The following is a 13,436-nucleotide window of genomic DNA, read 5'->3' as shown; positions in this document are numbered from 1 at the left end:
GTTCTCTGGTCCATGGGGTCACGAAGAGTCGGACACGACTAAACGACTAAACAACAACAACAAATAGATCTATTCTGCCTTCTGGCTGGTTTTCTCATTCTAGAGACTATATGCAACTATTCTTTAGCATAGGCTTTCAGAACCTGTGGCCCTCTAGATGTTGCTAGACTGCCGTTCCCATTGGTCCCAGACAGGACGGCCAATGGTAGGCGTGATGTGAGTTCAGCAACCTCTGGAGGGTCACCTTCACACAATCCTAACAAACCTGAGTGAGGAACACCACTCGATTAGTTCTTCCCTGCTTTATATTGTGTTAATTTAGTGATCTAATTAGGGTTCAGATTTGCACATTAGCAACCTCAATGGGTCAGGAAGTGAAGACAACCAGTGATAAAAGATCACTGATTCACAGACTGTAATTGAAACAAATCAGTTGGGTTTGTTGATTTACAATGCTTCATTCAAATCATATTATTATCTAAGACAGCAATTTAGTCCTTAGAAAATAATATGGATTAGAAACTGCATAATAGCAGCATAATTGCATTGACAAAGTAATAAAAGCCATTTGAGTGAGAATTTTGGGCTTGCTGATTCCTATTCTAATGGAAGATATGGTCATATAGTTTAGCAAACAGACTTTCCAAATTTCACTGCACATCCAAATTTTTAAGTTCCCTATGATACATAGCATTTTAGACTAAAGCTCGTAATTAACCATATAGAGCTGGGGGAGAGCAAGTGAAAAAGAGCTGGATAGGCAGCAACTGGGAAAAAGAGAGGAAAAATTACTCCCTGTATACCCGTTAATTGATCAGGGACTAGAACATAATTTTCCACCCTTTACGTCAATGCTCCCATAAGATGCAGCCTACGAATATCCATGATGTAACTGGGGAAAGGAACTGGGATCCTTCTTTTCTGGTATTTCTGTATCTAGGGCATAATCACTTAGAAATATTCCAGCATTTTCTTTCAAACAATTCAACAATGTTTATAATTCCACATCCATTGTGATGATGTTGGGTATTCTTTATAACAGTTTAATAGGAAGGGCTTTTTTTCCATCTTGAACTAACCAGAACTATGTTCCGGCACCTCTCAGGTGGGCGCCATTGCCATTCTAAGAGAGGGTGGTGTTCATGGTGAATTCCAGCCCCTCTTTTTCTAGAAAAATAGCACTGTTAATAGGTATGATTTCCCTTTTTCCTTATCATCAAGTTCTAATCACCTCAAGATACCACAGTTTCACACAACTGTCATTTAGAGTTAGAAAGAGCTCCAGTTTCCACAAAATGGCATAGAGATGTACGTTTCCATCATGATCCATTAGATGATGATTCCTTAGTCCTAGCAGGGTCCAAATTAACCTATGACAGAAAATTGGCTCCTCTTCTATTTCACACAGCTAAAAAATTAACATCACAATTTAGATAGGAGACCTCCTGAATTTAGCCAGGCATCCTGCATATGGAGACATAATAATAATAATAATAATAATAATAATAATAATTTATTATTTGTACCCCGCCCATCTGGCTGGGCTTCCCCAGCCACTCTGGGCGGCTTCCAACAGAGATGAAAAATACACTAAAATGTCACATATTAAAAACTTCCCTGAACAGGGCTGCCTTCAGATGTTTTCTGAATGTCAGGTAGTTGTCCATCGCCTTGACATCCGATGGGAGGGCATTCCACAGGGCGGGCGCCACCACCGAGAAGGCCCTCTGCCTGGTTCCCTGCAACTTGGCCTCTCGCAGTGAGGGAACCGCCAGAAGGCCCTCGGAGCTGGACCTCAGTGTCCGGGCAGACCGATGGGGGAGGAGACGCTCCTTCAGATATACTGGACCGAGGCCATTTAGGGCTTTAAAGGTCAGCACCAACACTTTGAATTGTGCTCGGAAACGTACTGGGAGCCAATGTAGGTCTTTCAAGACCGGTGTTATATGGTCTCGGCGGCCGCTCCCAGTCACCAGTCTAGCTGCCGCATTCTGGATTAGTTGTAGTTTCCGGGTCACCTTCAAAGGTAGCCCCACGTAGAGCGCATTGCAGTAGTCCAAGCGGGAGATAACCAGAGCATGTACCACTCTGGCGAGACAGTCTGCAGGCAGATAGGGTCTCAGCCTACGTACCAGATGGAGCTGGTAAACAGCTGCCCTGGATACAGATTTGACCTGTGCCTCCATGGACAGCTGTGAGTCCAAAATGACTCCCAGGCTGCGCACCTGGTCCTTCAGGGGCACAGTTACCCCATTCAGGACCAGGGAATCCTCCACACCTGCCCGCCTCCTGTCCCCCAAAAACAGTACTTCTGTCTTGTCAGGATTCAACCTCAATCTGTTAGCCGCCATCCATCCTCCAACCGCTTCCAGACACTCACACAGGACCTTTACCGCCTTCACTGGTTCTGATTTAAAAGAGAGGTAGAGCTGGGTATCATCTGCATACTGATGAACACCCAGCCCAAACCTCCTGATGATCCCTCCCAGCGGCTGCATGTAGATGTTGAAAAGCATGGGGGAGAGGACAGAACCCTGAGGCACCCCACAAGTGAGAGCCCAGGGGTCTGAACACTCATCCCCCACCACCACTTTCTGAACACGGCCCAGGAGGAAGGAGCGGAACCACTGTATGACAGTGCCCCCAGCTCCCAGCCCCTCAAGACGGTCCAGAAGGATGTCATGGTCGATGGTATCAAACGCCGCTGAGAGATCCAGCAGAACTAGGAAACAGCTCTCACCTTTGTCCCTAGCCCGCCGGAGATCATCAACCAGTGCGACCAAGGCAGTTTCAGTCCCATGATGAGGCCTGAATCCCGACTGGAAGGGATCCAAATGGTCCGCTTCTTCCAGGCGTGCCTGGAGTTGTTCAGCAACCACTCGCTCAATCACCTTGCCCAAGAATGGAAGGTTTGAGACTGGGCGATAATTGGCCATCGTGGCCGCATCTAGAGATGGTTTTTTAAGAAGCGGTTTAATAACCGCCTCTTTCAGCGGGTCTGGGAAGGCTCCCTCACGGAGGGAAGCATTCACCACCCCACGAAGCCCATCGCCCAGTCCTTCCCGGCTAGCTTTTATAAGCCAGGATGGGCAAGGATCCAGGAGACAGGTGGTTGGCTTCACTCGTCCAAGCAGCCTGTCCACATCCTCGGAGGTAACAGATTGGAATTGATCCCACACAACTTGACCAGACAGGACATGTTCAGCATTTAGCATTGTTTCAAATCTTAATAAACCTGAGTGAATAGGATGAATACCAAATGATCCAAAGTCCTACACCCTTTGATTGGCTCCTCATTCCCTTTAGTCCACAAATTAATCAGCGACTATGGCACATGTTATGTACCCCTAATAGAAACAACTCACATTATCCAGATTATAATGTTCCAGGAATAGGTGTGCAGTTAAATGACTGCATAATTCAATATGTAGTTCAGTGAAACAAAATCCTTTTCTGGACTAAATACCCCACTATGCTACTGCCTCGGTTCCCTTAGGTTCTCCATTGGATTCTGTTGCACTTCTGTAAGGAAACGATCATACCACATTGGCTTTCACTCATGCCCAGTTGGGATGGGGTTGTGGACATGCAGGTCAACAGGTATCGTCTGAAGGTCTTTGTGCTCATTATGTATCACTGAATGTCTCCTTAGTCCTTTATTCCCTCCCCACACACTTCCCAGACTCCTGTTATTTAACTCAAATTCTGTTATTTGTTATTTGACTCAAATTCTGTCATTTGTTATTTGACTCAAATTCTGTTATCAGCCTGTTATTTGACTCAAATTCTTCCCCAGTCTTGCTTACCTATCTTCCAGCTCTGGCTTTCTCAGTCCAGGTCCTGCAAAATTTTGTCTCCCAGATCCTGGTGTTAACAGTGGTCCAGCTCTTCTTTTGCATTCTGGTAGATTCCTGGCTCCTGGTTGCTTTTGTTAGGCTCATCGCGATACTACCAAATTCCTTTGGTATGATACACTCAGCTTGGTCAACTGCTTCCTCACTGACTCGCCTCTATGCTATATTTTCTATAAATATCTGTGGCAAGTCATTAATCCTGTAAAGACCTATTCATTAGTCATTAATCCTGTAAAGACCTGTACTATTTATCTTTTTAAAAGGTCTGAAGGAGCTCAGGAACCTAACTCCTTATTTTTGTGAGATGTAGACCTATTCACAACTTATAGGCTCTGGCATGGGTTTTTTTGGTGGGGTGGGGAGGTAGGAGCTTTAAAATATTGTTGTTTTTTTCTTCATCCATAAGTGGGCTCCTTCAGACATCCTTTTTATTGCACATTCATGATTTGGGCTTATAATGCTACCAGGATGGTCACACATGATCCTGCTTTTAATACTGTTCGTGCCTGCAAAGGTTTGGGGATGGTCACACAGTTTTATTTCAAATTAGTGTATATCACATGAATTCCTGTTGAAATCCTGTAACATTTTTATATTGTTGCAAGGTGGCCCCAGCCCCAGACAGCAACAATGTGGTAGCACTGGGGAAGCATCACAGAATAAACTAAAGCAGAGGAAATCCATCATTAATGCACAATTATTGTGCCAATAATATATTGCAGAATGCAACCACAGTAAAACACCAGTCTGGAGAGGCCCAGTGACTGACGTGTAGATAGCTCATGTGACCGTATTTTGTGTGGTCTAGTCTTCACGAATTGATGTCTCACATAATGAACTGATCCTGTGGGTACTGTTAAATGTCATTACATCACAATTCCCTTCATCTTGGCTTAACCTATTTCTGAATCTTTTTAGCTGAGTCAAGTGATACATGGAGTTGCAGATCGACACATAAAAAAGATACTGTGAATTTACCTATAGTTCCTACTTATAATACCACAGACAATTTGTCACAGTTATTACTATGCATCTTTTAGCATCTATCCAAAATGTAAAGCATGACTACCATATATGAAAGGACACATCTTTAAACAAAATATTCAACCTCCAAGGCTGTGTTGCCTACAGATGAATCCCACTGAGAACAACCCAATTGTGATTATATATGTGGAATAAAGGAGGCATCAGTGGTTCATACTAGAAAAGCCATATGGCTGAGGCTGTAAAACTGAAATTTCCAGCTAAAAATTCCTATAAGATATTTTTATATGACTTCCTGATGAGTTGCAAACAACTCTTATTTTTTGGAAAGCCTGAGAAATACAATGCTTAGAATCTCTCTATATTCAAGTAAAATAGCTCTTTATTTCATTCTGATTTATAGAAATCTACAATTTGCTTAAAGCCAGAGAGAGAAAATAATTGTCAGGGGAAGACATCTAAATGTGCATGACTGTGCTATTGGATTCCACTTTTTAATCTGAACACGGACTAAGTTTGATATCAATTTTATCAATGAGCAGGCCAAAAAAAATTGTTAAACTTCACAGTAACTATATTGTTGAACTGCTGTTAAGGATCTCCCTCTATATGTGAAAAAGAATGCACTCTAAACCTGTAAATAGTATAATAGGTTCTCTCTTATCAGTGCTACAAGCTGTCTTGGAATTCAGCCATTAAAGACTCTATTTCCTTAAACCTGTCTGTTATACTCTCAATGCACTCTCCAGCCTTGAAAGCTTTTCCATCAATTATAATACAGTCCTCTTGGGCGTTGATTTCCATTGGCCTTTTTTCAGTATACTCCAGGCAGAAGTTAGCTACCTAAAAGGGGGAAAATATTCGTATTCTAAAATTAAATACAATTTTGCAACAGATAATCTTCACCTGATACAGGAATGGAGAGCTACCAGCAGAAGCAGACATACACATGGAACACCAATCTGAATGCAGTTGTTTATCTAGTATCAGCTAGTAGTGCTTTATTATTATTATTATTATTTCTTCTTCTAATGCAGATGGGAATTACAACTCTTCTTATTCAGAAGCTCTTCTTGCATTAAAGTTGTAATCAACTAGTGCTGAATCAAGGTCATTGGTTCCTAATTTATGTTTTAAGGTAAATTAACCTTCAAATCTCCATACTGTAAAATGTATGGAAGAAAATTGGGTGAGGGCCACAGCTCAGAGCACATTGTTTGCATTCAAAAAATCCCAGATTCAACTTCCAGTCCTGGGTTGGACAGACTCCTGCCAATTAGTGGCAGCCACACTGAGCTGGATTGAGAAATGGTCTAATGATATACACCAGCTTCCTATGTACCTAAAAATGTGAGTTCATGTTTACACACCATACATAGCTGTCAGCTTACAGATTTGAAAATAAGGGACCAGCAGCCTTGAAAATAAGGGACCAACAGCAAAAATAAGGGACCTGCAGCCTCACCTGTTCCAGGCACTCCAGTTTTCCTGTCCTCCTGCAGTCTGGTCAAACTCATGCTGGGTAGCTTCGAGAACACTGTCCAACCAACTTTGTAACCAGAGGTTCAGCTGAATAGAATCTGAATCACATGCACCACAAGGCCTATGCAGCCTCAAATTAAGATGGCTCCCCGGCCTGGCTTTGCACTGCAAAGTTTGCAGCAGCACGTGCAACAAAATGGCGTCCAGCATTCAAAACCCCCCTCAGCTTGCATTAACTAGCCACACACAAGGCATGCAAGCTCCACCCCCCAGTCATTCTTAGACTTCTTATTGGGTGAGCAACACAGCCAAGCAACACAGTTGGAGCCTCCCTCCTCCCTGGCTGGCAGGGAGGGAGGGAGAGGAGCCGCTTCCTTTGAAATTTAAGGGACATCATTTAAGGGACATTTAAGGGACATCCATCAATAAGGGACAGCAGCGGGACATGGCACTGGAACAAGGGACTGTCCCTTCAAATAAGGGACACTTGACAGCTATGACACCATATGCAAACAGACATTAAATCTCTCTCTCTCTCTCTCTTTTTAGAAAAGTAGAATGCTATTTTTTAAACCTTTCACAAAACTGTTATGTGAACAGGCTGCAAATACTGATTGATGGATTGTTATACATTCACACTGTTGGATAACCTTATGTGGGTTATTGAAGGTCAACGGGGGGAAACGGTTATAATCCCTCCCTTCATTTCATGTTCTGATTCAGCATATTGGATGGATTAACGGCAAGAAAGATAACTGTGGGCTTTGCTGAGAAGTGGTACACAAATGTAACTAAGAAACAATAAGTAAAAATTTAACTGCAAACTCATACTAAAAGGTTGCTACTTTCCTGGTTCTGGATAAGAAAATCGTGCAAATTTCAGAACAAAATTCAATGGCATTGTATCTTGTTTGATACATACAGAGGCAGGTATAGGGCATAGCTGAGGAGGGCACTTTCTCAAAGCCTGGTACAAGCACTTACTGGGCTTTGGGATGGAGGTAGGAGGGCTCTAGGACCCTGCCAGAGCCTTGTGCCTCATTCCCAAAGTTGGGCTTAAGCCAGTGCCACGAGGGCTGGGAGGAGGGCGTCAAATGTTGGCCTAGCACAGGGTGGCATAATACCAAGGTCCACTGCTAATACAAGTCCTTCTATGACCTACAACATAATTTACATTTTCTGTGCGTTCTTGGAAACAGAACACTTTGCATGGAGTAGCTTTTGAATGCGTGCACTAGGCTGAAGTTGCTAAAATGCTACATAAGTATCTAAATAATTGTAATGTTGCAGGTTTGTTCTCTAGCATGCCTGGAAAATGTTGAGGAATGTCCAGGAATTATATTGCAGCAATAATAACAATAACAACAACAACAACAATAATAATGATAATTTATTTTATATTTTACCCTTCCTTCCTCCTTCCATAAAAACAAAGAACTAAAAATTCTCAGAGTGCCGTAAGTTCCTCTACCCCTTTAAAAAATATGGAACTTGGCTTGGCAGAGGAGTATTATAGTAGTAGCTGTTTTGCCTGTTTGTATGCAGATATATGCAATACAAATAATAACAAGGTTATCAGTGATTGCAGCTTCCCTGGTCTGGGATCCTGGTGATAAATATTTCAAAAATGGTCTTGTTAGATGCATGTACTTCTACTTATTGCAGGGTGTACACTTTTAACTATTTCATTTTTCAAACAGTCTTATAATTCCCTAATATATAACCCTTTAGTGCCTGGTGTGGATGCTTGTTGTAAGTACATTAAAAGATAAGTAGATATTTCAGGTTGTGTTTCTAAGCCAAAAATAAGGATTCTACTAAAGTGGTTTTTCCAATCATTCGTAATTAGTAGAGAAACTATGAATAATTTATACCTCTTCTCTCCCATTATTGTTCTCTCCATCCACAAATGATGCCAAAGATGGGTAGGAGGGGGCTGCAACATGCTTGAGAATGTGGTCCAATTCTTTTAGTATCATTTCTGTCTCAGAAACACCTAATAAAAATGGCAATATTTTAGCTTACATATACATTGTACATTTATGCAATGCTATTTATTGCTCAGTCAACTGCTTGGACTACAAGTGTTAAGTGGAACGGGCAAACATCCTAATTCTAGATACGAAAAGAAAAGTGTTTCCTATGACATTACAGTGGTACCTTGGTTCTCAAACGCTTTGGTTCTCAAATGCCGAAAACCTGGAAGTAAGTGTTCCGGTTTTGGAACGCTTTTCGGAAGCCGAACGTCCGATGCGGCTGTCAGCTATTTTTTCCAGGGCACCTGCACTAATAAGAAGCTGAACCTTGGTTTTCAAACATTTCGGAAGTCAAATGGACTTCTGGAACAGATTGAGTTTGGTGCTTTTGTTTTTGCTATTTATTTTGCATTTTTGTTTTTGAGGCTTTTTCGGTTAACTTGTTTTTGTGACTGTGTTGAACCCAGTTCAGCTACTCGTGGATTGATTGTGCGACTGCGGAAATGGATAAAAGCCCCCCCCCCATTCAAATAATGACTATCATCAGTGCAGGCAAGGAAAAAGAATCAATTTTAATTTTTATCATCTACAATGCTGTCTTATTTATTTTATAGTACAGTACATCATAGCTGTCAACTTTTCCCTTTTCTTGCGAGGAATCCTATTCAGAATAAGGGAATTTCACTTTAAAAAAGGGAAACTTTCACAGCTATGCAGTACATTGATTATTGCTTTCATTTTATCGATCAATGGTCTTGTTAGATAGTAAAATTCATGCTAAATTGCTGTTTTAGATGTTGTTTTTAAAGGTCTGGAACAGATTAATCCATTTTGCATTACTTTCTATGGGAAAACGCACCTTGGTTTTGGAACGCTTTGGTTTTGGAACAGACTTCTGGAACGGATTAAGCTTAAGAACTAAGATAGCACTGTACTATGCAACAAAATGAAATCAAGTGCTCTCACTGGGGTCAACCTGACTGGCTTCTGGTGGAAACTCCATTTGTGCTAATCACTTAACAATTTAAGGATGCAATTCTAACCTCACTTATCTGGGAAGTAAGACCCACATAATTCAACAGGGCTTACTTTTGACTAGACATGGTTAGGATGGCCATGTGAAAGATCCTACAACTCAACCAACTGAAGCAAAGAGTTAGATTAAATGAGTGCATTGGTGCCAAAATAGAATTAATGAACATTATTCCAACTGTTTCAGTTAAAATAAATTGCAGATAGAAATTACTAGTAATTACAATCCTATTTATTTGGAAATGTAAACAAAAATAGTAACTTCTTATCATATTTGGCAGACACACAGCATGTAATTTTGGTCTGATATTAAAATAGCAACAAACAGAATGATCTGATTTGTGGTAGAGTTAATCCAAATATAAATTGCACTAACTTGGGCAAAAAAGACAAAATCTTTTGTTGACACAGTGTGAAATGATTGCATACATGATTAAAATGGGTAGAATAATGTACACAAAGTATTGGAGGACAGATAACATCCCAAGCATGAATAAAAATAAATTATGAATGTAAATTTTCTGTAAAATTAATTAATTGCATTTAAGTTACAGATAAAGATTATGGGGGGAAACTCCCACCCCCCACAAAAAAACCCTAAAATAATTTCCAAAACTATTGGGTCGCATCCAACTAACCTTTACTCAGAGTAGACCCACTAAGTTAATGTAATAATAATAATTTATTTATACCCCACCCATCTGGCTTGGTTTCCCCAGCCACTCTGGGTGGCTCCCAACATAATATTAAAAACATGATAAAACATCAAATGCTAATAACTTCCCTAAACTGGGCTGTCTGCAGATGTCTTCTAAAAGTCAGACAGTTGTTTATTTCCTTGACAACTGATGGGAGGGCATTCCACAGGGCGGGCGCCACTACCGAGAAGGCCCTCTGCCTTAGCCTTGAGATCTAATTATGTACATTCACCTGTAGCCTCTGTTAGTGCAATGGCACTTCCAGTTTCTCCCTCCATCCTCCATTCCCCCAGAAAGATAAATCTGTTCTGAGGGTTCTCAAAAATACCAGAACAGTTTTTGGAGTTAGGCAGGGGGCTGGAATGGGGTGGAGAGGACAGGACAGAGAAGTGCTAGTGGATACTCCTTGTGCTGTGCTGGATCATGCCCATACACAGGATTGCGCTGTTAGTCTGAATACAACCCTGTGTTTTATTTATTATAATTATAATTGTTAATCTTGTCTTGTTTGATTCTGCCTTTGTATATCTATTTTTCTGATAAAATATTGTCTAATTTGTCATAATCATAACCACCACCATTTCTTTTAAAAAGATAGAAAGAAGGTTCTATCACAGCTACACTCACTTCTTGCCCTCTCACCAATCCATCTTTCTTGTGTACAGTTTGAATCTCTTTACTTTCCAAACTTTGGTTTCAAGTGAGGTGAACGATAACCATGTTCAGTGTGTTTGGGGTAAACAATATTCTCATTATGATACAATTAGCTTTTGAAATTTTCAGAAGACAACTATATTTGAAGTAAAAGCAAACAAGCCAAATAAATCAATATGAAGATAGAAAATTATTCTTTGTAACTTTACTGGTCAAAATATAAAGTCTCAGTTGTGTCCTTAGAAGCCAGAGTTAATTAAGCATCAAATAAAACCTTACAGTTAGGGTTAGATACAATCTAATCCAATTTTCACTGGTGTCATCCTTTAAAGTTACCTTAGGAAAGCTTTAGATGTGTTAGATATCTAGTCAATTTAGTGCATGACACTCAGAAGCTACTGATAGCAGGCTTTACACTGAAAAGGTATTTTTTATGGCTTATTCAGCTGGTACTTATTGTGTTAACCTCTATGCACTATTAGTCGCACTAGTTACAAGTGTGTCAAGGTATGGCTTCCATTTACTGAGCAATTAAGAATGGTAGGTTATGTGTTCTTTTCAATGGAGATGTAAAATTCTGTTTCTGGAGATTCACACAAGCTCAATGCTATTTTGATATCGCACTGAATAAGTGCTTCACAATTCTTTTCACTATAAACACGAATTATTGTCTTCTTTGAAACCCATCTGTCAATTCTAAAATCCAGACTTGAAGGGGGGAAAACCCTTGTCCCCATACTACATTTCTCTCAATAAAAAGGTAAAGGGACCCCTGACCATTAGGTCCAGTTGTGACCGACTCTGGGGTTGCGGCGCTCATTTCGCTTTATTGGCCGAGGGAGCCGGCGTACAGCTTCCAGGTCATGTGGCCAGCATGACTAAGCCACTTCTGGCAAACCAGAGCAGCGCATGGAAACGCCGTTTACCTTCCCGCCGGAGCGGTACCTATTTATCTACTTGCACTTTGATGTGCTTTCAAACTGCTAGGTTGGCAGGAGCAGGGACCGAGCAACGGGAGTTCACCCCATCGTGGGGATTCGAACTGCCGACCTTCTGATCGGCAAGTCCTAGGCTCTGTGGTTTAACCCACAGCGCCACCCGCATCCTTTTCTCTCAATATCCACTTCCTAATAGCTTTCCCATCTAGACTCCTCCTGCATAATACAGGCACAGGACAGAAAACCACAACTATGTCATTTATGGTTGCCAGAATTCTTTAAGCTTTTTGCTACGCCAGATTTTCCAAAACCCACAGAAATCAACAGCATAATCTGCATGCCTTTTAATGAAGTTGGATGGTGCCCTTTATTACTAGTCATAATATCAGAACCAGGAATTTTTTTTAATGGGCAGCCAAACCCAGAATGGGAAGTTAGAGGGAGGGAAATGGGCAGTTCAAAAATTCAAGTCGTGTAGACGCTATTTTATGTTAAGTGATGCAAAAAGTGTCAACAATATGAAAAGTAAATTAAGTAGTCCAGTCTCCCCTAGGACTCCAGACGCTGTTCAGGCATACCAATTTTCCCTCTCCCTGCCAAAGGCAGTGTCCATATAATCCAATCCTTCTCTCCACAGGGTATTCCTAATATGAAAGCAATCCTTCTGCATTAGAGCTGTCAAAATCCAAGTTTGGATAATTTTCTCCCAATTATTACGGAGGAAAGCATGTGTGTGCACACAAGGAAAACACACAGGTGTGTTGTAGTGGGACATGCTTTGCCTGCGAATTATAATCACATACCACTGGGCAGTTCCAAATTTTCCTTTTAAAAAGCTCAGCCTTGAACTGATGGGGAAAGTAGAGAGGAGTTAAGGCTGTAAATAGAACTTTAATAAATGTAGTCAGCAGATACTACTTCTGTCTGCTTTAATGTTAGCTAATACCCCTACTGCTGTGATTTAGAAGAACTGGGGCAGCAGGAAGCATTTAATTTACAGGAGCCTCTTGTAGTTATTGCAAGTATGGCTGTCAGCATACTAAGCAAACATTTTGTACACCATTAAAAGAACCTAACAACACACTTTTATTTTGGAAAGACGGGGAAAATCACAACTCTCATGCTAGCTAGCAGAATTAAAAGTTCTCTTGAATGTAGAATATCCTAAACAATCAATATAATGTAATTTCTCACAGTAATAGGATGCCTTGCATACGTGGGTTATTTCAATCATCATGCCCTACAAAGCTTTACTCCCCTCAGTCACTATTGTTTACACGTTATACATATTTAAAAGGTATCTAGAAGTCAATACATGGCTGTTTTAGACTATCAAGCCATTACATGATTATCATTATCACTGTGTAAAATGGCTATGTGAATCCACTAGGAAATACAGCTTGTTTGCAATAATATATGAACTTGCACCTAAGCCAATTTAGAGCATTACAGAAGACTCACATGGTAGAATGAAATCAAGACTGAAAGGTGCCTTTACACTATCCAGAATGTACAAATTGACAACTTTCAAAATGTTGCATATATCTCAGAATGTTCATGATTATAATAATTTGCAATATGTTTCCCAATGTTTTATGCACGTAGAGCTGGAAGGAAACTCACTTATAAAACATGAAGTATATCCTTTGCTTGAGAAATAGTATTCCTGACTAAAATTTCCCTGACAGATTCCAGATATAGGATTTTCTGAAAGGATCTGAGAAAAGAAATTCAGCTTCATTCCTGGGCAGCTTGTTGGATTGTTAATCATTTATTAAAGTTATGACGCTTTCCTAAGAGTTTAACGTATCTATAGTT

At 40.6% G+C, this 13,436-nt stretch overlaps 1 protein-coding gene across 2 annotated transcripts in view; it reads right to left on the bottom strand.

Moving 5' to 3' along the window:
• Positions 1-5,202: 5,202 nt before the first annotated feature.
• ZCWPW2 (zinc finger CW-type and PWWP domain containing 2) overlaps positions 5,203-13,436 on the bottom strand; it is a 42,880-nt gene continuing 34,646 nt past the window's right edge. For both annotated transcript variants that reach the window (XM_079947413.1, XM_079947412.1), the window contains 2 exons: positions 8,195-8,316; positions 5,203-5,681 (listed from right to left, as the gene is read on the bottom strand). In XM_079947413.1, coding sequence (XP_079803539.1) covers positions 5,508-5,681; positions 8,195-8,316 — 296 coding nt within the window. In that variant the 3' untranslated portion in view covers positions 5,203-5,507. The remainder of the gene's footprint in view (positions 5,682-8,194; positions 8,317-13,436) is intronic.

Source organism: Podarcis cretensis (genome assembly GCF_951804945.1).
Source record: "Podarcis cretensis genome assembly, chromosome: 12".
NCBI classification, from domain to species: Eukaryota; Metazoa; Chordata; class Lepidosauria; order Squamata; family Lacertidae; genus Podarcis; species Podarcis cretensis.
This window is presented reverse-complemented; position numbering and strand designations above follow the sequence as displayed.